This window comes from Vombatus ursinus, unplaced genomic scaffold, assembly GCF_900497805.2.
Source record: "Vombatus ursinus unplaced genomic scaffold, bare-nosed wombat genome assembly UNPS02004827.1, whole genome shotgun sequence".
In the NCBI taxonomy this organism is placed as follows: domain Eukaryota; kingdom Metazoa; phylum Chordata; class Mammalia; order Diprotodontia; family Vombatidae; genus Vombatus; species Vombatus ursinus.
The window spans coordinates 1,570,392-1,598,064 of NW_020944605.1; the positions used below are offsets into that span (position 1 = coordinate 1,570,392).

The following is a 27,673-nucleotide window of genomic DNA, read 5'->3' on the forward strand; positions in this document are numbered from 1 at the left end:
AAACATTGCCTGCCCACAAGGATCTTTTGTTTTCAATGGAGAGAACCAACACACACAAGAGTGTTAGACAGGGAAGGGTATTTTGGTTTGGAAATTTACCGAGATTCTGAGAGGATCTATGGGGTACTGGACTGGCATACCCTTTAGAGGAGCAGTGGTGGGACTGATTTAATTACTGCTCTAGTACTGGAAAGGAGGGAGAGGGTAGGGGGTGGGGGACAGGTGCAGCACAGAGGAAACAATTTACAATATGCAATGGAACGAGACACAGTGAAACAAGAGATGGTGAGGAGAAAGCAAAGCATGGCTGGGGCTGGCCTGCCTTGATATGGTGGGTCATGTAAGATTGATTATCTTTCAGAAGTGACATAGGGGAAGTACAGAACCAGATTTTAGAGGTGAAAGGACAAGGTTAAATTTGGTGTAACAACATCCTAAGATTTTCTTTGTTTGTTTTGTGGGCAAAGAAGAGTCTGAACTCCCCTTAACCAAGGCAGATGAGCAATTGCTCCTTTTGAACTCTTAAAAGAGTTTCTTGGAGCATGGAAAGATTAATCGCTATTAGATAGTTAGAAGACAAATAGACAGAAAGACAAGTAGACTACAGAGATAGACAGAACATTTATTAAGTGCCTCCTTTGTGCAAGGCACTGGACTAAGTCCTGGGGTTACATGTAAAATCAAAGATATTGCCTGTCCTCAAAGAGCTCATATTTTAATGGGGAAAAACAACACATAAAGAGGTTCCAAAAATGACTGGTGTATTGCTTTGATAATTCAAGAAGTGGCAGTGGATTGGTAAGGCAAAAGATTTATCTTTCAAAGGAGAAAGGGGAAGCCTGGGTTTGAGTCCAAGTTTCTAGTGTGAGGCAGACATGATCAGAGAAGCCATAGGACATGGCAATGGTGGCCTAATTCCAGGCAAAATAAGGCAAAATGGTCATTATTTTTTAAATATGTTAAATTTTTGACAGTAGGCAAATGATTATATTTTTCAAGTTGTTCATGGTGATTTAGGAGGATTTTTTCCCCCCGAAATAAGGGCCACGGTAGAAGGTGAACTAAGAGTTTAGCAGCAGGCATAGTGGGGCAGTGAGAGAAAGCCTCCCTGGATTTGGAGGGGAAGGCCCCAGGCTTGAATACTTGCTTTGGTATTTACTAGCAAGGTGATTCTGAACAACTCAGAGCCTCTCTAGGCCTCAGTTTTCTCAACTATAATGAGTTAGTCAAAATAGCTGATCTCAAAAGAGCCTTTATGATCTAAATCTTATGCCCTTAAGGCATCTCTGGCTGAACTGCAAAGCCAATCACGAATGCCTTTTTAATTATTTCCGCTTACCTCAGTATAGGATTTTTGAAATAATGTATGCAATTGAAAGTTATCTTTTACTAGTATTACATTCAATGTATTTATTGAAGTCTGTTCAAACCCATCTTTATGTTATTTCAATTAATATGAATATTTAAAAAGGAGGAAAACAACAGCCTCATTTTTATTGTAAATTTTTATTACCCTATATTCTTCTAAATAATGCAGCAGTCCCAGGATCAATAAGAATAAGAGTTTAATGTAGTTTTAACACAATTTCATTTCCAAAACTCTGGGAGTAAGATGAGAGTTATTTACTCAGGCTGACAAAAAGCAGTTCAATATCTCACTATGGCAATATGGAGTGCCAGTAGCATGTTAATTCAGTGTTTCAGTTGCTGTGAAATACTTGAGAAGGTGAGTTGAATAGAATAAAGAGAGATTGACCCTTATTACAATGAGTGAGTGAAAACTTGAAAGTTTCAAAGCAGTGAACCAAAAACTTTTTATTGAAGGAATATAGAATAATCTTGACTTCTTACAGCTTTAGCAGGGGAAGGGTAAATGTGGCTTTATAAGCTGAGCCTTTTGGCTACACTTCCAATGTGGTAGTGAAGCACCTACTTCTAGTAAAGGTTTAGGGAGAAAGGAATCTAGGATGTTCCATTGTGGCACATTAGCTTGCTTAAATCATGTGTGTATATTATGCATACACATATATACACACGTGTGTGTGTTTGTGAGAGAGAGAAAGAGAGACGGACAGACAGACAGACAGACAGACACAGGATAATGAGTCCGAGACCTGGGAACCATGATCTCTGCTTGGTGCAAACCCAATATGGATGCTTGTGAAGAAGTTTACCTATAATTCCCACAAAAACCTTAAAACTTTGAGATTCCTTGTAGACTAACATCTCTCTTTGACATCTTTCCTCCCCAGCCCCTAAAAAGAACCTGGCTTCAGTTTTGTTTACCCGTCCCAGGAAACCCTAACTGCCTTATTTCCCTTTAAAACTTTAATAACTGCCTTATTTCCCTTCAAAAGCCCTTTGAAAGCAAACTTCCCCTTCCAGCTCCCTTCATTATCTATTCTCATTGTCTGTTCAAATCACTCAGACATTCCAGGAAATTCTCACCTGGACCCTTTTCCAAATGTTCCACCTCCCCCATCAACTGGCTTTCCCATTGTTTTGCCTTCCTGGCCATTCCCACCCTTAATCCTAGCTAGGCACTAGTGTTCGCCCCAGCTTGCTGGCCACCCCCATCCAGATCTCCCTAGACCCCTCCTCCCCTCACCCCAAACTGCTTGGCCACTCCTTGGACCCCTCTTCCCCTCACTCCAAACTGCATGGCCCCTCCCTCAGTCTGTACTTAAGGCTCACTTTTCCCCCATTCTGATGCTGAGCTGTTCTCAAGCCTGCAAGCTGAGACCCCTCATGCCCACCCATTCTAACAAGCGTCACTTGGCCTATCCACCCCAGCCCCCACTCAGACGCTGGGAATTTCTCATGTTCCTAGAGGATGAGACCCCATATCACCTGGCCTGACCACCTTAGCCCCAGCCCCCACTCAGACACTGAGCTTTCCTCATGCCCAAGAGGTTGAGACTGCCTCATGCCACACCTGACCACCTTAACCCCATTTAGATCACTGATGTTTGGGTTCCTTTGGAGTCTGGCCTATATGCTTATCTTTAATAAACTTTTTCTTTGGCTGGAAGAAGATCTGAGTTGAATTCATTCAGGCAGATCCGCGCCACAATCCAGGCTTCTCCCACGATTTTGGGGTGCCTCTGTGCATCTAGGAGCACCCCAAACCCCCCCCTTCACTTGGGGAAACTATTTCTTCTTCTTTTTTTTTAGGTGCTCTGAAACTTTTTATTTTGTTTTTAAAAAAAGACACCAGTAATTTATATCATTAAACAAACCAGAAAGCTGAACAACCTTCTTCCCAACGCCCAATGCTGAGCACAAGTACTGGCCAGGGAAGACGGTCCATGGCTCCACATTACTTCCCTTGCCTGGCTCTCTGGGATGCTTTATACCCCAAGACCCCGTCCTTCAGTGAGGCTGCCCCCCGAGCCTCTGCCTGAGGAGTGAATTCCAGTCATCTTTTTGGAAAGGTGATAAAAAAGGGCCTTCTGGTCTAGTCCTCTCCTAAGCCTGGGAGCAACTCTGCTGTTTCCACTATGTAAAGATCCAATGGGGCCCAGAACCCTACCCCCCACACACACCCCAGCAGTATCACTGCCTGCACATGGGACTGGGAGTCTCTTTCTTTTATTAGCAAAAGGTAAACAGACACAATGAAACAAATCTTAAAAATATAGAAATAATCTAACAAATGTGACCACCTCAAAATCACACAAGCATAAGTGGAAATACCCCTCTTAATTCTGGTTTGGGTTCTGGCTTCCCCAGACTGCCTATCACTCCCCCTATGCTGCTGATCCTATACTAGGTTTGTTTTTGATTTTTTAATATAATTTTTAAAATGTTCCTTAAAAATACTATTGTTCTTAGTCAAATACAGATATTGCAGTATGAAGAAGAGTAACCACTTTTTCCTCGCTCTATGAAATGTGAAAAGGTTATCACACCGGTTAATATAGAAAAATGCCAGAATCTCTAAGCATCACAAAAGCTGGTACCAAATGAGTAAGGTGGAAACTTTACTGAGTGCCAAATGTTAGGATGGGACTTAGGAAAACATTCCTCCTGTTCAGGTCTTCAGTTAAATTTCTCCTCCAGTCTCTCCCACCTCTCCGTTCTTCTCAAGTCTAACCTGCTTGGATCAGCAATAATATAGAGTCAGGGCTCACTATGTATTCTTAAGAAACATGAAAGCCAAACCATTGTTTAGTAAAAAAGACATGATTTTGCAGAGCTGAACATTCCTCTCTCTACTCTAGGGATCATCTGGGTCTCCAAACACCAAACAAATCAGCTTTACTTTACCCAGAAGAGAGGTGAAAGTCCTCGCTTAGAACGAACCTTTGAACTGGTAAAAGGTGCATCAATCTTTTCCCACCCACACATGGGCACTGAGGATTGGCCCCTGGGGTTGGCCTGCTCTCCTTGTGCAAGGAATGAAGATTCCACCTTATTAAAAAAGGTGCAAATCAAATAAAGGTGACAGGGAGGCCTAACTACTAGGGAATGATGAAGAATGAGAAAGCTTCTTGTCCCTTCTTGTGCAAAAGGTGACTTTTGACCACAGATTTGGGTTTGGGTCCAGCCAGGGCTGCCTTCAGTTCTCAGAGAGGAACAGTGCCAGGATGGCCTGAAATGCAGCTTTTCATAGATGCTGTAGCCCACAAAGGTGACATAGGAGAATTTGTGTCAATGGAGGAGGTGCTGCAGGAAGTTGGCACTCTTGTAGCTGGGGAAAAGATTTTTAAGAATCTGAGCATTGGCTAGATTATAAGAATCTGAGCACCTTAATGGAGAAAAGATGGACCTTATATACAGAAAGACTGTAGGAGGGATCTAGGAGTGGCCAAGTAGTTTGAGGTGACTGGAGGAGGGGTCTAAGGAGGATCTGGATAGAAGAGGCCAATAAGCTGGGGTGAACAGAATGCCAGGGACCTGGACCACCAGGCCAAGGGAGAATGGAGTCTAGATAGGATTATGGGTGGGAAGTGGCCAGGGGTAATTGGGAGATAACAGAATAGAATTGGGAGATTTGGCTTAGCCACAAGTCCAGTTGATAAGATTATAACCTTAGGTGAACTCCAGAGATTTGGCCTGTTGGGAAAGTCCAAGGTTTTTCCTTTTTGGGGTCCAGATCCCATCCCCATCACCACCATGTTCATTTTGGGGTATGGCATAGCCAGTGAATGTGTTAGTGTTCTTGTTTGCAGAACACAAAGGCTTGGATGCTGGATTTATTGACAGCTTGGTGAATTTCAAAGGTCATTTCTCAGGCCTGTGCTGGTGTACCAGGTTCCACTACCCTACAACTTTGGTGTGGATTCTAGTTCACAGAGTCTGATAGCTATAAAGGAAAATCCCTGGAAAAGGGTCCAGGTGAGAATTTCCTGGAATGTCTGAGTGATTTGAACAGACAATGAGAATAGATAATGAAGGGAGCTGGAAGGGGAAGTTTGCTTTCAAAGGGCTTTTGAAGGGAAATAAGGCAGTTATTAAAGTTTTAAAGGGAAATAAGGCAGTTAGGGTTTCCTGGGACGGGTAAACAAAACTGAAGCACAAGAAAGCACAAGATAGGGCAGAATACTCGGGGTGATTGCGGTGATTCACCATGCAGTGCTTTACCAGCTCCTGCTGGTCCAGATTGCAGGCTCCACGGTACAGAAACACAAAGGTAGATCTGTTTCGGATATTGCTGGGAATGGGCTGGGGTGTTGGCATTACTGGGATGAAGGTGAGACGTTGGTCATCTGCTCCTGGACCTTCATGCAGGAAGAAATGTGTGACCTCTTCTTGCTGCAGCCCTCACATGAAGCCTTGTAGGATGACAGCTGCTTTTCCACATTGGAAGCTTTGTCCACTTTCTTTGGGTCAAAGGGCCCAATGAGCAGAGGGCGATGTCACCTAGAGACATGGCTGCAAACACTCTCCACAGAATGTGTGTGTCCGCAGCTGCTGATGGCCACCGGTGGTGGTAGACCTACAGGCAGATGGGGTAGCTGTAGTGGACTTCCAGGCCACTCTCACTGCTGGTGTCTGGCCGGCCACAGGCTATCAGGCACTGTCTGGGGCTCCAGCTAGGTGTGCTGCCGCTGATGTGTGGAGGCCACCAGGCTGGGGAACATTGCCATCACAGGGCCTGGACCATCCCTGCCTGCCTGCCAGCCATGCTTGCTCCCAGTCCTCAGCTCCAGCTCCGGCTCTGTCTTGTGCTGGTCCTGGTCTCTGGCTCCTGGGAAACTATTTTTTGAAGTTTGTGATGATGTGGAATAGAGAGGCCTAGCTTTCCACTTCAGAGCACACATGGCTCTTCTTTGTTTCGTGTTTGCTTAGTGTGTGGTACAGAAAAACCTTCTAATAGGCTTCTGAGTCAGAACCAAATGCACATAAAAAGTGCTCTAACTGATCAAAATGACTTTCCTGGTGATGACTGAAGCAAGGAATGAAGTAAGCTTCCCTGAGGGGAGACAAAGGTGGTGCCAATAACCTACACTTCCACTCTGACATGTGGCCATGAGTACCTTGAATTGATTCTTTCTTCGTTGTGCTGCATCCTTCCTTCTCTAAAGTGAATGAGTGTTGAAGAAGGAATTGATTAAGCTTGTGAACTTTGAAAAAAAGCTATCTTTATCATCTACTTTCAATCTTTTTGCACCTTACTCTCCTCCACATACTCTGTGATCCAAAGACTTCTTTTCTATTCCTGGAAAAAGACACTCCATCTCCTCATTATGCATTTTCCATGGTTGTTCCTATGCCTGGAATATATTCGCCACCCTCATCTCACTCCACCTCTTGGCTTCTGTGGATTGTTTCAAGCACCAGCTAAAATTCCATCTTCTAAAAAAAGCATCTATTGATTCTTCTTATTGTTACTGCCATCCATCTATTCGTTGTCTCCAATTTCTCCTGCCCATATATCATTCATAGTTGTTTTCATGTTTCCTCCCCTCATTAGACTGGGAGCCCCTTGAGAGCAGGGATGGTCTTTTCCCTTTCTTTGCACCTGCAATACTTAGTACATTGCCAAGCACATAAAGAACAATTAATGCTTGACTGAGTTACTCCTAGGTCTATCATCCTTTAAAAAGGAGACAAAACTTTAAGCCATGGTCCTTTTAATTGGAAAATCCAAGTATTCTAGTTCAATGGGAGAGGAGACAGATAGTTCTGTTTACCTCTGAGCAACACCTTTGACTAAAGATTAGCCCTAACAATAGTAATTAGAAAATTCTACTGAATGTGCAGGATTTGTTGTTGTTTGGTTGTTTCAATCTTGTCTGATTCTCAGTGACAGGAATGCTTTGCTATTTTCTTCTCTTGCTCATTTTACAGGTGAGGAAACTGAGGCAAACAGGGTTAAGTGATTTTCCCAGGGTCACACAACTAGTTAGTTTGATCTCATGAAAAGGAGACTTCCTAATTCTAGGCCCAGAGCTCTAACCACTGTACCACCTAGCTGCCTCTGGGGAACACCATAAAATCTATAGGCCTGAAGGAGTTGTCCACTTTCTATGGTGTTCAGAACATCAAGGGAGATACTAAATGAGAACACTAGACTCTCACTATATTAAACAATGATGGAATGCTCCATGTGGATGCCAAAACATCTTTTGGCCTATTTGTAGCCTATTATCTCTCTCTATATGAGTAGCTAGGTGGCTCCGTAGATTAAGTGCCAGGGCTGAAGTCAGGAAGACTTCTCTTCTTGTGTCAAATCTGGCCTCAGATACTTACCAGCTGTGTGCCCTGGGCAAGTGACTTAACTCTGTTTGTCTCAGTTTCCTCATCTGTAAAATAAGCTGGGGAAGAAAATGGCAAAACCACTCCAGTATCTTTGACAAGAAAACCCCAAATAGGGTCACAAAGAGTCAGAAAGGACTGAAATAACTCAACAAGAATAACAACAACAATCTCTAAGGTTTTAGGTCACATGTGGTTGATAAGATTAACAAAACCCCTCCCAACTAGCTGAGAAGTTGGGATATCAGCAAAAGACAATTTTACACATTTCTACAATGATGTAAACACGAATAGGCCGTACTAATACTTGTTTATTTAAGAGCATCCTTGACAGGCTCATCCTGAAGTTTCCTTGCATTGCTAAATGTCTTCAAGTTGTTCATTCCAATGCTACAAGTAAGTAAAATGTAAACAGTTAAATGTTAATTACTATTTGAATCTGTATGAAGGGACATAGTCAACATCCTGTGTTATAGTATTCAACAGAGAAAATAAAGAAAAATATGGTGAAGTTAGAGATGACTTAATGAAACATTTGGCTCGAGCATATACTACTGCTGAAATAGTGGGCCATATTGATGGGACAAAGACCTATCACTAAATGTTGCAGAAGGGCTGGCACTAAGTTCTGAAGATATGATACAACATGTTTGGATAGGCCATCCTGAAAAGAATATCAAATCAAATGTTACAGGAAAAGCTGAAGACTATATTTCAGTCTTTTTGGAAATAAGATGCCTTACTAAAAAGGACTTAATTCTCTAGGATGGCATTCACTCCGAGGGGAACTAGAAATAAACATGACAACTATCTGATCACACTTACATCTCAGTGAGAAAAAGCCACAACACCTATGGACAAATATAAAAACTAAAAATGTAGTGTTTTTGATATCTCATCAGTAATTATGTATGTTACTTTGTTATACAGTAAATTTCTTATCAATTAATTCAATTTTATTTTGTAGTAACAAAACCACAATATGTTTAAGCAAACCCTGTCTTGAAGGGAGCAAATCTTCATTATTTATTTCTTGCTTTTTGGTGAGGTAATGGGGTTAAGTGACTTGCCCAGGGTCACACAGCTCGTAAGTGTCATGTGTCTGAGGTTGGATTTGAACTCAGGTCCTCCTGATTCCAAGGCTGGAGGGCTATCTACTGAGCCACCTAGCTGCCCCCTTGTAAATCTTCATTTTAACTGTATAGCAGAGAACAATTTCTTTGCTTTCATTTCAGAATGAGCTTAAACTTTTGGGCTACCCTGACCATATCCAGTTTCTGGAATTGCTGCAGTTCTACTTTTGTGTTCACATTATGAATACCCATTTTAAAATCTTATTAAGATACTTGCATTGCTCTGTACTAACTTTTCCTTGACTGCATTAAATTATCTCTGTTCCTGTGAGGTTGTTTAACAAAAAGCTAGCAATGAGGCAAAAACAAAAGAAAATGTAGAGACTTATATCTTCATTGCCTCTCTGGCTTGGCTTGTTCTGAGCAGCTCAATGGAGTACTTTTATGTATTTATTTATTTTTTTAACGAAGGTGTCATGAAATAGAGAGGCATATGCGTGAAACATTTCCAAAGCCCACGGTAACCCAGAAACTGGTGTTAGTCTGAGCCATGAACTATTTGGTCTTAGGAAAGTTGCCTTCCTTCTTTTAACTTCAGTTTTTTCAAGCTCTACAAGGAGGGGATTGGACAAAGTGAACTCTCAGATTCTGGTTGCTCTAATATGTTATAAAACCATGAATACAGCATTTCTTACTCCTTTTTCTAGTTGGTAGCTCTACATTTTATATGGATAATCCAATGCTTCCTCTGGACAGGTTTTCCAGTACCCAGTGTATTGCTATGTTTACTCTTCACATGTCAAAATATTTAACTTAGAAAGGACCAACAAAGTTAAAAATCTAATACTTGGTGTGATAGGATTAATATTTACCAGTGCTCTCCTTGCAGAATGAGTTCAGTCTACTCCCTCTTCCAGGGATTCTTTTTTCCAAAAAAGAGACAAAGTTGTCATTAGGACCTGATTGGCCCTTGCTTTCCTTAATGCAGATTCCTTGTCACCTATAAGTATAAAGTCACACCCACAGGCCTCTCAGACTTGGTGGGTGCCTGAAATGTACTTCCCCAGTTGCCATAAACTGCCCTGCTTACCAGACATAAATCTATAATGCAGCAAGGAGGGGTATCATCTATCCAGACTAAAGCTAAGTGTAATTATATCCTTGTTCCATATCTGTGCTGTGCTATGACAAGGTAAACTTCCTTTTGTTAACTGCTCTATAACTTAGGAGTGCCTGATTTCATCTCTCCTTTTTTTTTTTTTTCTGTTAGGCAATTGGGGTTAAGTGACTAGCCCAGGTTAAGTGACTCACACAGCTAGTAAGTGTCAAGTGTCTGGTCTGAGGCTGGGTTTGAACTCAGGTACTCCTGACTTCAGGGCCAGTGTGCTATCCACTGCACTACCTAGCTGCCCCCTCATCTCTCAAATTGAATCAGAACTAGTAGGGTGCTCTCCTTAGGCCTTCTCTAAACAGTTGGATCTACCAGTCTCTCAGGACATGATTTTTTAAAGACAAAATCAAGTCTTTCTGCCACCACATTTTTTTTTTACATCTAGCAATTGTAGACTTTTCATCAAATATATAACAGATTATTTTAGAATTTATAAAGTTCTGTTATAGCTCCTAAGTAGACGCTGCATATGATGAAAGATGAGATATAATTTATAATGCTTAAAGAATGACAAATTCTCTTGCACTGGACAAACCTAAAAATATACATTTCCCTTGACATTATATGCATATATACACAGATACATGTATATATATGCATATATACACACAAATATATATGCATATCGTATACACATGCATATGTGTATATATACATAATGTATATATGCACATATAATGTATATGTATTTCAGTGGGACACTATTGTACCCTAGAGATGACAATTATTAAAACCTCATTTTCCCCAAAAAATAACACTTAGTTTTAATACTATTTTTTTCTTCCCTTGGACAAGTATGGCATTTCAGAAGAGAAAATGAGAACCCTATTTTAAGTTGAAACTTTTAGAATAACTATACAAAGAATTATCACAATTATATATACTGTACAATACTATAAAATATGTCATGATTTGGAATTTTATACATAATAATCCATAAATACAAAGTACAAAAATATGTTTCTACATAGGAAAGATAAAAGTAACTGCTTTCATTGAAAATGCTACCAGTATGATCTAGCCAGGAAAAAGAGTAGAAAAAAAAAAGAGGATGAAGAAGATGAAGATGTAATAAGACATCTAGTTGAAATAGGATAGATCCTGGCACATTTGGTTACAGGCACTGATTGTGCTCCTAAAATCACACCTTGGTGTAAGATTATTCCATCACAACTAATCAGTTAGATAATTGGGTGGGTAGGTGGGAGGGGGGCAGGGGAGGAGTGTACATTTCCTTATTTGCCTGGGATATAGATATAAACTTTCAGTTTTAAAGCCTAGTAGTGTCTGCACAAAGTCCAGCACCATAAAGTGAGCCTTGGGGTGGATGAGATACAGGGGAGTGGGAATCAATACCCCTAAAGAGGGGAGAACTGGCTTAGCTCAGTAATGGAGCAGGTCAAAGCTCCTATGGGACTCAGTGTAGTTGGATAGGGCCCACTGGGTGTCAGTTATACTTCTGGCTTGGACCAAAACAGACTTGCAGCATTAAAAGGAAGAGCAATGATATTCCTTTAGCAATATTAGACGAATGAGTTTTCAGGTTTTAACTACACCTTGTCTCTTATGATATTAATACTCCATAGTACAGACTCCTTAAAATTCCTTTTTATGATGCAATAAAAAGTTGCTTGTTGGTTATTTATACAGTGGTGGGTATGACTTAATTGTGCAGACATTATACACTACACATTACTGAGCAGTAAGAACATAGTAACACTACAGGATACAACAGAAAACTAATTAACTTGCACTAACACAGCTACCTTATGCCTAGAAAAAGGCAGTTCACTCATGTCACCACAGCATATTGCAGTTTCCCTCCTTGTATTTATTTTTATAAGTATTGACTTAAAGACCTTAAAAAAGTTCTGTTGAGAACGATCATGTTCTGTTTATTTCCTACAGCTTGTCTAAATATGCTTTATGATAAATACAAGGTCTTATGCCTCCACATGAAAGTATTGTCAAATAAGTCCGTTAATTGTGAATGTGGTTCATTAAGCAGCAGGGTCTCATAAAATAAACAAGCTCCCATTCTAATAAGAGACAGGATGTTCAGCTCTTTTAAATGCTTTGCCAAATGGGGATTTTATCGTTTCCGTCAGTTTCATTTATTAGCTATATGTCCCCAAGGGAGAAATGCAGCAGAGCATAGTAGATGGAGAACTAGCCTCAAAACCAGGAAGACCTGGGCTAAAGTCCCATTTTGACACATACTGGTTGCGCCCCTGGGCAAATCACTTAATCTCCTAGTACTCTAGGTAACTTTCTAAGTTACAGAGGTGTCTACCTGCTTTGGTAGTGGGAATTTTCTCAATTAACCTGTATAAATCCAGTCTTGATAAGTCCCATTCTTAATAATAATTTGCATTTGCATAACACTTTAAAGCTTGCAAAGCACTTTCCAAATATTACTACCCCTGCACCCCATTTTACAGATTAGTAAAATGAAACAGATGTGAGATCTATGAATAATGAACTATGTGAAATTTCTGGTTTATTCCCAATAGTCCTGCCATTTGCAGATTAGTAAAAAGAAGCAGACAGAGGCTAAGTGACTTGCCCAAAGTCACACAGCTGTTAAGTGTCTAAGACTGGGATTTGAATTTGAGTCTTTCTGACTTCAAGTGCAGAAATAGCCTTTGCTGATAAGAAATAAGCTGCCCTATGCATAATATTGGACTTGGGGTCAGCAGAAACCTGACTTCAAATCCTATTTCTGACCTATAACTGGGTGACCATGAGCCAGTCACTTTACTTCTGGAACCTTAGTTTTCTTATCTGTAAAATCTTGTTAATGATAACTATATTACCTACTTTATTGGTATTTTAAAGATCAGATGAGTCTTGAAAACCTTAAAGTGCTATACAAAGTGTGCCCATAATCTTTGTACCATTGTAAGAAAACTGCTTAGTTTCCTTAAATTAAAAATATATATGTATAAATGTTAGCTAATACTATTTTTCCTTATTGCTTATTATTATTGTTGTTGTCGTTGTTGTTACAAATCTATAAGCACTTGGTAATCAAAGTGCTGGCTATTTCATGTAGCTAGTAAGTTAAATGACTCTTTTCCCTTCATCTTTCATGACTATGGTAATGACAAAAACTCCTTATAACTTCAAACCACTTAATTTGGCTCAAATTATTTGAATGCTTAATGCTGAAAATAGTTTTAACCTCAATGATCCCCTGAAAGGGTCCCTAGAGTACACTTTCAACACTGCTTTCTTAGAGCAATGACAGATTAAGTGACTTGCTTAAAAAAAACCCACTTGAACTGGGTTCAAGTGGGTCTTCCTAATTATGAGGCTGTGTTCATTCATTTCAGTTGTGTTCAATTTCTTGTGACTCCATTTGAGGTTTTCTTGGCAAAGATACTGTAGTGGTTTGCCATTTCCATCTCTAGCTCATTTTATAGATGAAGAAACTGAGGCAAATAGGGTTAAATACCTTGCCCAGGGTCACACAGCTAGTAAGTGTCTGAGACCAAATCTGAACTTGAATCTGCCTGCCTCCAGGGCTGGTGCTCTATTCATTGGGCCCACTTAACTGCCTTCAGCAGTTCTTTGAACCTGGTTTTCTATATCACATGGCCTGTCTAGATAAGAATGTTAAAACAAAATAAAACAAGAGAATAACAGAAATAACAGATGAATTTTAAGAACCTCCACCCTTGTTATAGGCAATGACTGTATATCAAAAATATTAATATTGTACATGAACATGGGAGGTTAATCACTTAGGAAGAAAGTAAAATAAAAGTAGTTGATTACTACAACCTGTGGAGAGGATAGGTTGGCACATTTTTCTTATAATTCTTCATGCTTTTCTGAAGCATATAACAGGTTTTATATACTTTAGTTCTAAAAAAATGACAAATGGAAAAAAAGAGCTCAGCCTAATGGGTGTGCTTTACATACATGGCTTGAATTGCCCAGAAAGGATTATGTTATTTTCCACGTAGATTTGTCGACTACGCACAGAAAGATATGATAGTGGAAGAAGAAAAATCTAGAACTATAATGGAGTAGAAGAATTTGCTAGATTTGTTTTTTTCGTCTAAGGTGATGCAGATGAGCTCTAGGATACACATTTCACTTCTAAAAGGTAAGAATGATAGATAATACTGTTTATGTGAAACAAAAATATGAACAGAAGCTTTATTGCCTTTTAATCCAATGATAGCTTTTGATATACATATGTGAGACACTGTAAACCCTGATGAAAAGCTCTACAACAATACTGTGAGGTGGGTACTACAAGTGTTATCCCCATTTTATGGGTGAGAAAATTGAAGCTCATTGAAATTACATGATTTGTCTATGGTTCCAGAGCTGGCAAATAGAAGAGATGAAATTACAGAGATCCAAGTTCAGATCTCAAGTATTGTACCCTCTCCATTATGCCATGCTTTCTCATATCTATATCTATATCTATATCTATATCTATATCTATATCTATATCTATCTAGATATATAATTTCCTGGTGGGAAACTAATCATTCTCCATAGCACATGTGACTTGGGAAAAGCTTAATAAGCTGCTTAGTTCTTTTGCTGAGTTAGCCATCTTACAGATGCTGAATGCCATTTTTCCTGTCTATTGTTATCTTTCAGCAGGCCACATTTGTGTTGCATGTCTTTAAATTTGTTCTCCACTGAATCCTGGTCTTTAAGTAAAGAAGAGGAAGGAAGATCTCTGTTCAAATCCTGCCTGTGATGCATAATGATATTAATAGGGAATCATTCAACCTGTCAGGCTTCTAGGTTATTCTTAGAGACTGTAAGTTACAGATGGGTTGCTGATAATGTATATATGAGTGTGGAATATGTATGCATGTGTGTGTATATATTTATATGTATGCTAATACGTATTTAGTATACAGGTGTGGTATGTCTTTGTAGATAGTGATATCGATGCATGTCGTTCTGGTAAGAATGTATAAGCATAGCCACCAGAAGGGTCAGGTTTTTAAAAATCTATTTCCACATTACTCATCCTACAAAACAGATATCCATTATTCTTCAGTGAATCCAAAAGCAAAATTATTATTCAAAGGGACATCACTGATAACACTGCTTAGCAGTCAGTCAAAAATAAACTTCTGCCAGTCCTGGGAAAGAATGAGATGTTTGCCACTTGCCATGATTAGTTATCTGACCTTTTCACTTAAACATTGAAAATAAAACACTGGAGTATTTTCTCAGTGCTTTATTTATTAAGAAAAAACTAATGCATGATGGTAGTAAAACAAAACAAAACACAACAAAACAAAAAAATAATGGCAGCTAAGTGGCACAGTAGATAGAGTACCAGACCTAGAGTCAGAAAGATCTGAGTTCAAATCTGCTTCAAACACTTGTGTGACCCTGGGCAAGTCACTTAAACTTGTATGCCTTAGTTTCCTCATCCATAAAATGGTCTGGAAAAGGAAATGGCAAATCATTCCAGTATCTTTGCCAAAAAAACCCCAAATGGGATCGTGAAAAGTTGGACATGACTGTAAAATGACTAAACAACAATACACATACCTTTATAGAGTAGGGTTCTTTGAAAATATCAACAATTGTGATAAGTCCAAAGTCTTTAATATTTTTTGTGTTGGACAGAGGCTTTAACTTTGAAGTTTAGAACAGAATTTATAACCAACTATTTAAATTGTTTAGAATTTTATTTTTTATTGCCATCTCTTCAAGATTCCCTTTCCTGTCTATTGTGTAGTACTAAATTGGAAAATCCTGAATTTCTCTGACCTTGGAAGATCAATACTAATTAGGTATGCTGCAAAGAATCATATCTAGAGCTGGAAGAGATCTCATAGGACATGTTGTCGTTTTACAAATGAGGAAAGGCCCATGGTGCTTAAGTGACTTGCACATATTAGAATATTAGAAGTGGGATTTGAACCCAGGTTCCTGATTGTAGTACTAAGGCTCTTTCCAGTGTTCTTGATGTTCAGATCATTACAGGAGACATTGGATGCTCCATCGTTTAAAATATATTTTAGTCATGTCAACTTTTATCTTTATGTCACAATTATCTTGTGGGGGCAGGAAAAGGAAATACTCTTCCCCACTTTAGAATAAGCTCTTCCCTGGGATCAATAAAAATGAACTGAGCAAAAACATATGATTCTTTGACTACATTTGATACTATAAACAACATCCTGCCTTAGAGTCTCTCACCTCTCTGCTGTGAGGAGGCAGTTATGTTTTATTATCTGTTTTCCAAAACTCTAATTGGTTTTTTTTTTAATTTAGTTTGGTTTCCTTTTAATGATTTTGTTTGTTTATGTATTTACGTATGATTTGTTTATTTGAGGCTGGAACTCCCTATATCTGCCAGGTGGATCAAGTCTGAAACAGGAGATCCCACAGCCAATCTAGTTAATCAGCAAGGAAGTTTGACCTCCTTCTTTTCCAAGATAGGTACATTTACCCCTACTTAAACAACTGATGGCTGGGGGCTTTAGCCTTTAGGGGGACATTGAATAATCTTAGCTCACTACAATTCAGAATTCCTTGAATTCAAGTGATCCACCAGCATCAGCCACCCCAGTAGCTGGGATTGATTCCAGGCTCAGATTTTTCATGATTTTTTTAAAATTTACATTGCTATAGTCATTAGGTCAATTGTTCTTTTTGGTTCTGCTTATTTTCAGAGTCAACACAAATCTTCCCATGTTTCTTTTAATGTCTTATATTAATAATTTCTCACTTTACAATACTATTCCATTATATATTCCATCCATATATATTCCATTCATAATATCCCCTCTCATTTTCTCCATAGCCTCCCCCACTGACTTCTTGTCTTGGAGACTCTTTTATATCTACTTCTTTGATTTGGAACTACCTCTCCTTGACCACCACTTCAGAAAAAGCTCTAGTCATGCTACACTTTATGGCTTACTTCCCCATAGACTCACGGATGCCTTTACAGCTAAGGTCACCCTTTCCCCTCTATCCCTATTTTCAAAAATCATTAGCAGATCTACGTCCCTCCTACCCCTGCCCCATACTTGCCAGATGGGAACCCTTCATCATCCCTTTAATTTTCCAGACTGAAGTGCTCAGCCATGGCTACCATTCCTCTTTGCATGTTGTCTTTTCCCATTAGAATATAAGCTCTTTGACAGCATGGACTGTCAGCCTTTTGTATTTATAACCTGCCCCACCCCCCAAATATGCAAAATATTTGGCCCAAAGAAAGTGCTCATTTACTTGTTTAGAATGATTTTTTTTTCTCCCATTCGTTCATCATACTCACTAACATTTAAATAGTATCTACTATATGCCAGGCACTGTGCTAAGTACTTTACCAATTATTATCTCATTTGATCCTCACAACAACCCTCCAAAGCAGATGAGAAAACTGAGGCAAACAAAGGTTAAATGACTTCCCCAGGTCACAGAGCTAGTAAGTGTCCCAGGCCAAATCTGAACTCAAGTCTTCCTGACTCCAGGCCCAGCACTCTATCCACATTTCACCACCTAGTTGCCCTCAATCAATGAGTGCCTCTACTCCTCTTCTGTCTATAATTGACAGTGATCAAATTTTAGTTTGATTCCTTAATAAACATTAGGTGTACTTACTACTTCAAATTTGCTTGAAACTAGGGAGAAGGTTCAACATTTAACTTTATTACTATTACTCTGAATTAATTTCTCTTCAATAATGTAGCTATTTAACATTTGCTTTAATTTAGTGGCTTCCAAACATTTGGATTTTACCTCCTGGGGGACTAAAGAGCTATTGTACGATGCCCTTCAGTTCACACGTAAAGGACCAAGAAAATATACAGCATGACTCTGCATATACATTTTTTGTTCAATAAGTATTGGGGCAGCCAGGTGATACTGTGGATAGAGCATACAACTTGGACTGAGAAAGACTTGAGTCCAAATCCTACCTCAGACACTTACTAAGTGAGCCTGAGCAAATCACTTAACCTCTCTGGGCCTCAGTTTCCTCATCTGTAAAATGGAGATAATAATAGCACCTACATCACAGAGTCATTGTGAGAATCAAATGTGTTAATGTACATAAAGCACTTTGCAAACTTCAAGGTGCTATATAAATGCTAGCTATTATCAGTAGCTGGGGATACTAAATTATTCACTAAAACAAATGCATTTAAAAACTTTACTGAAATGCTCATAGTGGTATCAATTGCCACATCATATCTCAAGGAGTAGATTGTACTAATTTCAAATACATACACACACACACACACACACACACACACACATATGAAAGGAGTTCTTATCCTAGAATAGGTTTGAAACTACTTTCCTAATTTGCTTTTAATCTTTATTTTCTGTGATTCACCAACAATCCACAATTCTTATCTTTTTTTTGATAACTGCTACCTCAATAGCTTGAGCTAAAAATGTACTTGACACATTATTCAATAAGCACAATTTTCTTTATGCCTGAATCAAAAACTTCATGATCTTAATCGTCAAGCTACATAATCCAAATTACCTTTATCAACATATTCAAAAGACTCACATAGATAAAATTCACGAGGTTACAGCCTTCAATACTGTCCACTTTCTCTTCTCCACCAAAATAATCCATAGAGTAAATATAATCTGTTGACACTACACTGTTTTAGCTTGTGAACTATTTCAGAAAATCAGATAGGACATATTGTAATATGACAATTTTTTTTGAAGATTGAGCTATAAGTATAACCAGCTTTCTATATAAAACATAATTACTACAGATGCTGTAAGAGGTTCTTTCAGAGGTTAGATTCTAATCCTAATATTCCTGTTATAAAATTTCATTCTGCCAGAAATTATTTATACTGCCAAAACATTTCCAATATATATAGCCAAATACAACATAGATTTCTCACCATAACATGGAAAACCAAGAACCTGGCCTTTACTTTAACCTTGCTGCTCTACTAGCATTATAACAGAATTATACTGGCTATAACTTATGACATGTCAAAAACATCAGAATTTCTGGTTCTGACACTCTGTCTAGTCTGAGCTTGAATGAGTTTAAAAGACATCAGAATTTATAGTAGTTAAATGGTCTAAATGCCTTTTTAAAAAAAAGACAATATGGAAAATAGATTGCCCAAAACTTACCTTAAGGTACCATCTGTATTTAGCATGATCCAAGTTATCAGGATGCTTTGTCTTATCTAGAAACTGTTCTGCTTCTGTTAACCATTGGTTAAATATCTTCATATCATAATGAAAACGCCGCCATTTTTCCACAGATCTGTCAAACCTCCTAGCAGGGAAAAATTAGAGACCATGAGAATGAAATGAATCTTATGAATAAAAGGATTTTTATAGTTGTTCATTCCATTGATGAGGACATGATTACTTTGTACTTTTATGTGTACCTTAAAGAGAAACTAACTTGTTGTTTCATGAACTCAACATTTTATTTCCCACTTCCTGCCTTTGTGTTTCCTGTATCTGATATACAGTCTATTCTCACTGTCACCTCTTAGGAATCCTTAGCTTCCATCATGGGCTCACTGAAGGAGAAATTACAGACCATTGAGTCCAAATTTTTCATTTTATGGATGAGTAAAATGAGAGGTTGCCCAGAGACTTGCCCAGAGTCAGACAGCTAATAAGTATCAGAGACAGGACTTACACCAAAGACTTCCTGACTCCAAGTCTGGTACTAGATTATACCACTCTGTTTCTCAATAAAAGTCAGAGGTAGGTAGGATTTGAACCCAGGTGATCTGACTGTAGAGCCAGTATTCTTGCCATTAATCTATGTGGTCTATAAGATTTGGTCTATAAGACTCCTACAGGAAATCTTTCCTGATCTTTCCTGATTTCTCTTCATTAATAGTTTGCTTTGTCTTTATTTATTTGTTTACATGCTATATTCCCTAATAGAATGTATATTACTTGAAGACAGGTACTGTTTTTCATGTTATTTTTTAATTCCCATTCCTAGCACAGTGCCTTGCACATTTTAAGTGCTTAGTGAACTTTTGCTGAATTGTTGAAACAATAATCTTCATTGAGTGGGAAATGACTAAAACTGGAAAGGATTTCCCTTTCAATTTGAAAACACTTCTGGAAGGAAATAAAAATTACTTTATAGTGCTTTTCTTCCCCATGAAGATTGTTTTGTTTTGAATCTTCCCCAAACTTGATAGTATTATATTACATTAAATTGTTTGGGTAGTCCATTCATTTAATTCTAATTTAAAAGGATTTGGGAAGCAAAATCAACTTATAAAATAAAGTCTGTTTTGTGTCTATGGTAATACTGGAAGTGTTTTCATTAAGATGCTTAGGCATCCAGGGGCTATGAAGACAAATTATATCTAATTCATATGCTAGATTTAGATGTAGGCAATTAACCAACTAATTGGTTATACTATAGTCTGAGCTGGGCAGTGAGTCTCCCTTTACCCTTTATTTTTTATTGTATCCTCTAACATTTTTAATTAGGATATGGAGGAGACTCATTTAGTACAATGAGCTTATGATTCAGAAGATGAAAATGTCAAGAAGCATCTAACTGATCATCCATATTTAGGCCAGAGGAAAGACTGGGGTTGTTTTGGTGCCACCTTAGATTTGAAGGACAGCTTAGGAAAGGGTTCAGATTCTGATTTGGTAGCCTTATCAGGTTTCTTTGGGATCTGATTGGACAAGGAACCAAACTTCTAGAATTGATCTGTGTTTTTAGGATTCTATGGTGGTTTGGTTCATTAGAGGCAATTGCATTATATGGTTGTTTACATGTGAACCCTATCAGATGCAATGGGAGACTGGCCACTGAGCCCAGTTGTTATGAGTATGCATTCTGGAAAAATTGTGATGATGTATAATATTAGTGCTTTGGAGAGACTTTGGAACATTCACAAATATTTTCTAACTGGTTCTGATATCCTAAGCATGGGGTGAGGAAGAAACTTTGAGACGGACTAAATAGTTTAAGTCATTTCAGCTCCCCTCCCCTTTTTGGGGGGTTTGACTTCTTTTCATGTGGCTTCTTTCTGACTTATAATGTCTGGTGATAAACAATATTATAAGAAAAGAGACCGCAGGCCTCTTGTCCCACTGAGGTCAACATGTAGCCTGTGAATATAGGCCTCTTCCTATACTTTGCCTGCTTCTTTTACATGGACAATATTGGAGGCTCTGATCTAGTGAATTTTGAAAGGTCAGTAGAGCATACCATATGGGAGTCTGGGGGTCCAGGAATCTAGGACCTGAGTCCATGGAAGGTTTTGTGCCTAGCTCAGCACCAGTACCCAAAGGAGTAAATAGTTATTTTCAGGGACCCATTACAGCCATAGCTGAGACAAGGACTCATCTGGAAGCAAGGGATGTTTACATGATGGTACCAACATCATGTAGAAGCTGAGCTAAGCCTGAGTCCAATCTCCACAGAGACCTAGGAGGTATAAGGAAGAATGTGCCCTTGATGTATCAGGAAAAATACTTAAACTTTTGTTCTTGCTCTAGCTTTGAAGCAAATATCCCATTGTAAAAAGTAATTGATGTTAATTGGTACAATAGAATTGGAGTACTACTCACTGGTGGCTAACATTATTCACACAATACACTAGGAATACCAGTTCAAACTAATAGCGGTGGGGAAGAGTCATCCAAACCGTTCAGGGTCAATCCTAGAGCCCTAAGAGAAAGATGTAGCTAGGCTGGCAATGGAATAGTGAGTCCAGAGTATACATGCTACACAGATTTCTAAATATTTAGATATTTTAAATATACATTGAAGACAATCACTATGAAACCTCAGACTCATCAAAATTCTCCATCAGTTTGACGATTTGAGTTTTGACAATTGCAAACTAAATATTATACAAAAAAACAAAAACAAAAACAAACTCAAAATCTGTTAGGCTATTTAGCCAACTGTAGATGAAGGGTTTATTCTTTTTTGGCATCTTCCAAAAACACTATGCCATAAAGTAGGGCATTGTGCCGGGTTGAACTATGTTGGCAGTTAGAGTTCAACTATATTGAATCCCCCACTTGAAAAAAAAATCATTTTTTATCAATGCGTATATGTTTGTATGTGTGTGTGTGTGTGTGTGTGTGTGTGTGTGTGTGTGTACACATATACATTTATAACATATTTCACTAGATAAACACTCAATTTCTCTAGCTGGGAAGGGGAGACAATGGTACTTAACTACACAACAAAGTATACTATCAAAGTGAATGAGACAAAAGTAAGTTTTGGAGAAAGTCTGTGACTTGTTCAATTAGAAAAATAAAGGCATGTTACTATAAGCTCAGCAAACACCAAACCAAAGTTAGTAAGTAACATTACTGTCAATGCTGCCATGTCAGAAAATGCATAATGATAATGAAATAACCAATGAAATATTTAGCACACCAATCTGATGTTGATTAGATGAATAGAGATGTGGATAGAGATGATTTACTAAACTCGGAACTTATTTTCATATAATTTTTTCCTCTATCCGAAGTCAACTTTCTTCTCAATCATTCATTGAGGTCTTTTTCTCATATATTTACTACAAGCTTAGAACAGAAAAAGCACTGTACTAGGTATCAGGGAAACAAAAGATTTAGTGAGACAGTTTCTGTTCTCAGGGAGCTTATAGTCTAGTCGGAGGATAACCCATAAACAAATATAAGATTAATATAAAAATATATTAGAATTGCAAAACACATTTGTGAGTCTTGAGGAGGACAGAGGAAGAGTAATGGGGGGAAACAGGGAAAGCTTGATGCAGGAGGTAACAATTCAATTGGGCTTTAAATGATGAGCAAGATTTCAACAGACAAAGAAGGGCATGAAGAACTTTCCAACATAATGAAGAATCTGAATAAAAACTTAGACAAGAATGTAGTTTTTGGAGAGGAGAAAGAGTAACAAGAGATAATTCTAGAAAAGTAGAGTGATACCAGGTTATGGAGGGCCCTTTATGCCAGTCAGTGAAGTTTGTGCTTTATTTGTTTATTTTTTTAAATTTAATTTTTTAAAAATTTTAATTAATTTATTTTTAGTTTTCAACATTCACTTCCACAAGATTCTGAGTTTTAAGTTTTCTCCTCCTTCCTCTCTTCCCTCCTCACCAAAACAACATGTAGTCTGATATAGGCTCTACATATACATTCCTATTAAACATATTTTCATATTAGTCATGTGGTAAAGAAGAATTAGAACCAATGGAAGGAACCATGAGAAAGAGGAAACAAAACAAAACAACGACAATGAAAAAGACAGCAAATAGTATGCTTCCATTTGCGTTCAGACCCCAAAGTTCTTTCTCTGGATGTGGATAGCATTTTCCATCATGAATCTTGGAGATGTCTTAGATCCTTGCATTGCTGGGAAGAGTTAATTCTATCAAAATTAGTCTTAGCACAATGTGGCTGTTACTGTGTACAACGTTCTCCTGGTTCTGCTCACTTCACTCAGCATCAGACCATACAAGTCTTCCAGGTTTTACTGAAGTCTGTCTGCTCATCATTTCTTATAGTACAATAGTATTCCATTGCATTCACATTCCAAAACTTGTTCAGCCATTCTCCAGTTGATAGGCATCCCCTCAATTTCCAATTCTTTGCCACCACAAAAAGAGTTGCTATGAATATTTTTTGTACATGTGGGTCCTTTTCCCATTTTTATGATTTCTTTGGGATACAGCCTCAGAAGTGCTATTGCTGGGTTAAAAGGTATGCACAGATTTATAACCCTTTGGGCATAGTTCCAAATTGCTCTCCAGAATGGTTGGATCAGTTCTCAACTCCACCAACAATGCATTAGTGTTCCTGTGCTTTACTGAAAAAGCAAAAGCACCCACGTGACAAGACTTTTGCATAAGGAAGATTCTGGCAGCAGTATGAAAGATGGACTCAAGGGGAGAAAGATTAGAGATGGGAAAACCTTTTAGGACACTGTTGCAGTAGTTCAATTAGGTGGTCAGTAAGGCCTGTGGGAACAGAGATGAAGGTATAGTTGCAAGAGATGTTACAAAAGTGATTTTGACAAAACTTAGTAGCTGACCAGTGAGGAGAGGTGAAGGAAAGAGAAGAGTCAACAATTGTCCTAGGGATATAAAGGAGAGTGTTTACTAATTGAGAGTCTATCTGAGCAGATTCACTTTCCCAAAAGGAAGGCAGAAAAAGATAAGCACTTAGGAACCCCTGAACTTGTCTTGACACAATGGACATTGCATTCCTTCTCTTAGAGCAAATAAGATATGACACTGATGTAATGATTGGTAACAGAATCAGGTGGGATAATGAAAGGGAGTTTGCTTTATGCCTGCTTAGATGAGTATTGAGACCAGCAGAAGAGGACAGTGCTAAAGGACATAAACTAGTTAGTCTGGAACAAATTACAAGATTAGTTATTTTTGAATATTTTGGAAATAATATTGTATATTTAACAGAACAATCAGAGAATGAAAAAATAGGCATTTGGCTATTAGAGCTATTTTATTCATTTTCTTCATTCTTTTTTAAATCTTTATTTTGTTGTTTTGTTTTAGTTTTTGAACCTGGTTCTCTCTATCTTACCCAGGCTAGAAATGTAGCAACAGGTCTATTTCCATTATTAATTAGCAATAGAACTTTGAGAAGCTTTGCTTCTGATCTGTTTTATCCCTTCTTAGGAAACCTGGGGTCCTCCTGAACCCATACCGGTGCTTGACATTGCGTAAACACCTGATTGACTTAGCCCACTATAACTGAAAACTCCGTAGCTCAAGCAATCCATCAGCCATAGCTTCCTTAGTATCAGGGATTATAGGAAAATATATCCATATCTGGCTATTTCCTCTGATGCTTTAGATTCTTATTATTGAGGTTATTTATTCCAGGAAAACTAGAGTTCATCATCTGTATTCTGAAAGATGATTCTTAAAGTTTTCTTATATGGTCTTCATAAAGCTCCAGCTAATTACCAATGATGACTTTTGCACTAAGGTGGCATAAAAATTTAATCTAAGAAATGTAGGATTGAGGGCAAAAAAGTAGACTGTATTCTACAGAACGACTTTCAAAGACTCCCTACCTTAACAGACTTCCTGCTAAGGGTACCTGCCAGTTTTTTCAGTATGAGTATATAGTTCCTCTGGGCCAGAAGACTTGAATTCTTCAAGGGCAACTTAAGAAAATTTCTGGTTTAGAAAATGGTAACTAAAATAATACAGTTGAAACTAATGATTAACATCTATTGATTTCTAAGTTTTTGTCATCTATCCTACATCAGAAAAAACTAGTTGTTCATGCTAAAGACAGCTTCTATATTAAGAAATAAATATTAGAACCCTAAAGATTGATAAGACATTTTGTCTTATTTCTGATTTTAAGTTTTATATAGCCATATCCATGGTTTTCTGATCTTGAAATGCTTAAGAACATTGATAATTTTATCTCTCTACTGAAATTAGGACAACCACGCTAGTCCCTGGAATAATAAAACATTCTTGGACATCACTACAGCCTTGTTACAAGAATATCAAGCACTCCCAGAAAGTAAAATTGATGTATTTTTCTTTTCTGGTGATTTTCCTGGGATTGTTTATTTGTATTGGGATGTTTGTTACTTTATTGGCTATAAGAAACAGTTTATTGGGACTATTACAGTACTGGATGAAGTTAGAAATAAAAGGGCTATTTTTTTATTTTCATTTTTTATTTTTTTGCTTTTTGATGAGGCAATCAGGGCTGTGACTTGCCCAGGGTCACACAGCTAGTGTCATGTGTCTGAGGCCGGATTTGAACTCAGGTCCTCCTGACTCCAAGGCCAGAGCTCTATCTTCTGCACCACCTAACTGCCCCAAAAAGGGCTATTTTCAAAAAAGAAGATTATTTCAATGAAGAAGTTCCAATTTGTTCCAATGAGATTCTATTCTCATGCATGGAACTTCTACAAGGAACATTAAGTTTTTCCTTTGTAAGGCAGTTTCTACCTTGATGCTTGTGTCCAGTTTAGATTCATTCCAGTGTTGTTCCAACTAACACAGAGAATTCTCTGGTTCATTGATTAATGGGGAATTGAGTTGACTGCTTGTGTGAAGTGAGGCATCTAAGAAACTCACTGTTTTCTCTTGGTCCACTTCTCTCAAAGTTTTGGCTGCTAAATCAATCACAGATTTATCAGCAGCAGCAACATGGGTAATAACCTGCCTTAGAATCCAAGTAGGACTTACAAATAGATTCAACTTGTGTTATCAACCTCAACTCCAGAAGAGGTTCTACTTTTCATTGGTAGCAGGTCAACAGGATAATAGGTAGGATTAGTTTCCTCTTGTCTTTAAAACTTCTAATGTATAGTTTTATTGCTAGCTTCCTTGGTTAACTGTTGACTTCAGGCATGGAGGCATAATAGAGTAATGATGAGGGATTTTAGTGGTTCAGACCTCTTGCTTTACCAGAAGCAAGGTGATTTTTTTTTTAAAGACATGAAGAATACCTACAATTATGGATGCAATTCTGGCCAATAGGAAGGAATTGGTTACTGAAGTAGAGGGGTGAAGTAGAAGTAGGTGGGAAGAAGAGACCTTTTAGGATGTAACTTATAGAATTTTGTGCTAGAGAATTTGAGGGAAGCTGGCTGTGGGGTCAGTTGAGTAGAGCCTTTGTAGGGTGAAAAGAATCCAGCCACAGACAGACCTAATTATTGCTCTAAACCTTCTCTCCACATGACTTTAATAAGAATTACCAATTTGCAAATTTACTATATTGATCACTGAAAATAACATGCTGAAATGATGGCTATCAGGAAAAGAACTAGGATTCAGAAAATGAATTGGTAATTAAGTTAATTGGTAATTTTCTTTTTTTTAACAAACAAAAAAACAAAACCAGTTTTGGATAATCTCATGCTGAATGCAGCTATTTTGGCTCTACCTCCAAATGAAGCTGGGGAAAAACAAAAAAACAAAAATTAGCAAGGGAGGAAAAAAAGGCTTAATGAAAAGGAGTTGATGAACCAAGTTATTGCTTAAAGACAAGTGGGATTCTGAATTTCTTTTGGTAGAAAACTTACAAAAAGAGAGAGTTCACAAAGAGTAGACTCAGAGAAGAGAGCAAAGGGAAGAAATCATTGGAGTAGTCAGTCAACAAACACTTATTAACCACCTACTATATGCCAGACAAAGTTCCCATTCTCAAAAAGCTTACAATCTATAAGAATATAAAATATATGCCACAAATTACAAATGTACAAAAGGGCAGGTATCATAGCATGTGTAGTTTTTATATTTAAAATATATTTGCATTCAGATTAGGATACTTCATACTAGTTCTTTCCTTATAGTACAGCATAACTCATATTGTGTTTCATGTCAACTTGACACTAAGCACTAAACATTTTTTTGTTTGTAATTAAAATATTTAGTTTATTCTATACATATACTAAAAGTTTGACAAGTAAAAATTGATTTGATTAGTTTATCAAATATTATAATAAATAGCTCTGTAAGAGAAAAATATCAAAAGTATATACTTTGTACACAGTATTTAACACCAGTAGTTGTTTCATTACATTTACTTCATTGCATCACATTTATTTTTATATGACTTCTGTTTTCCCTGATGTTTTGAAATATATGCTTTATGCACAACTATATTTAATGTCAGTAATAGAACTTTATATCAAATTTAAGGCATATAAAATTTTAATATTTTATTTTTAGGAATTGATGAAGCTTGTTAATGTCAGAGATGAAATATATTCTTGAATTTTCCACAATATAAAATTACC

At 37.8% G+C, this 27,673-nt stretch overlaps 1 protein-coding gene and 1 pseudogene across 1 annotated transcript in view; both read right to left on the reverse strand.

The window, feature by feature from the left end:
• DMD (dystrophin) overlaps nt 1-27,673 on the reverse strand; it is a 2,133,690-nt gene that overhangs the window by 1,167,935 nt on the left and 938,082 nt on the right. The window contains exon 43 of the mRNA XM_027841994.1: nt 19,063-19,210. Within this exon, the coding sequence (XP_027697795.1) occupies nt 19,063-19,210 (148 nt within the window). The remainder of the gene's footprint in view (nt 1-19,062; nt 19,211-27,673) is intronic.
• On the reverse strand, nt 4,562-6,266 carry LOC114027843 (annotated as a pseudogene).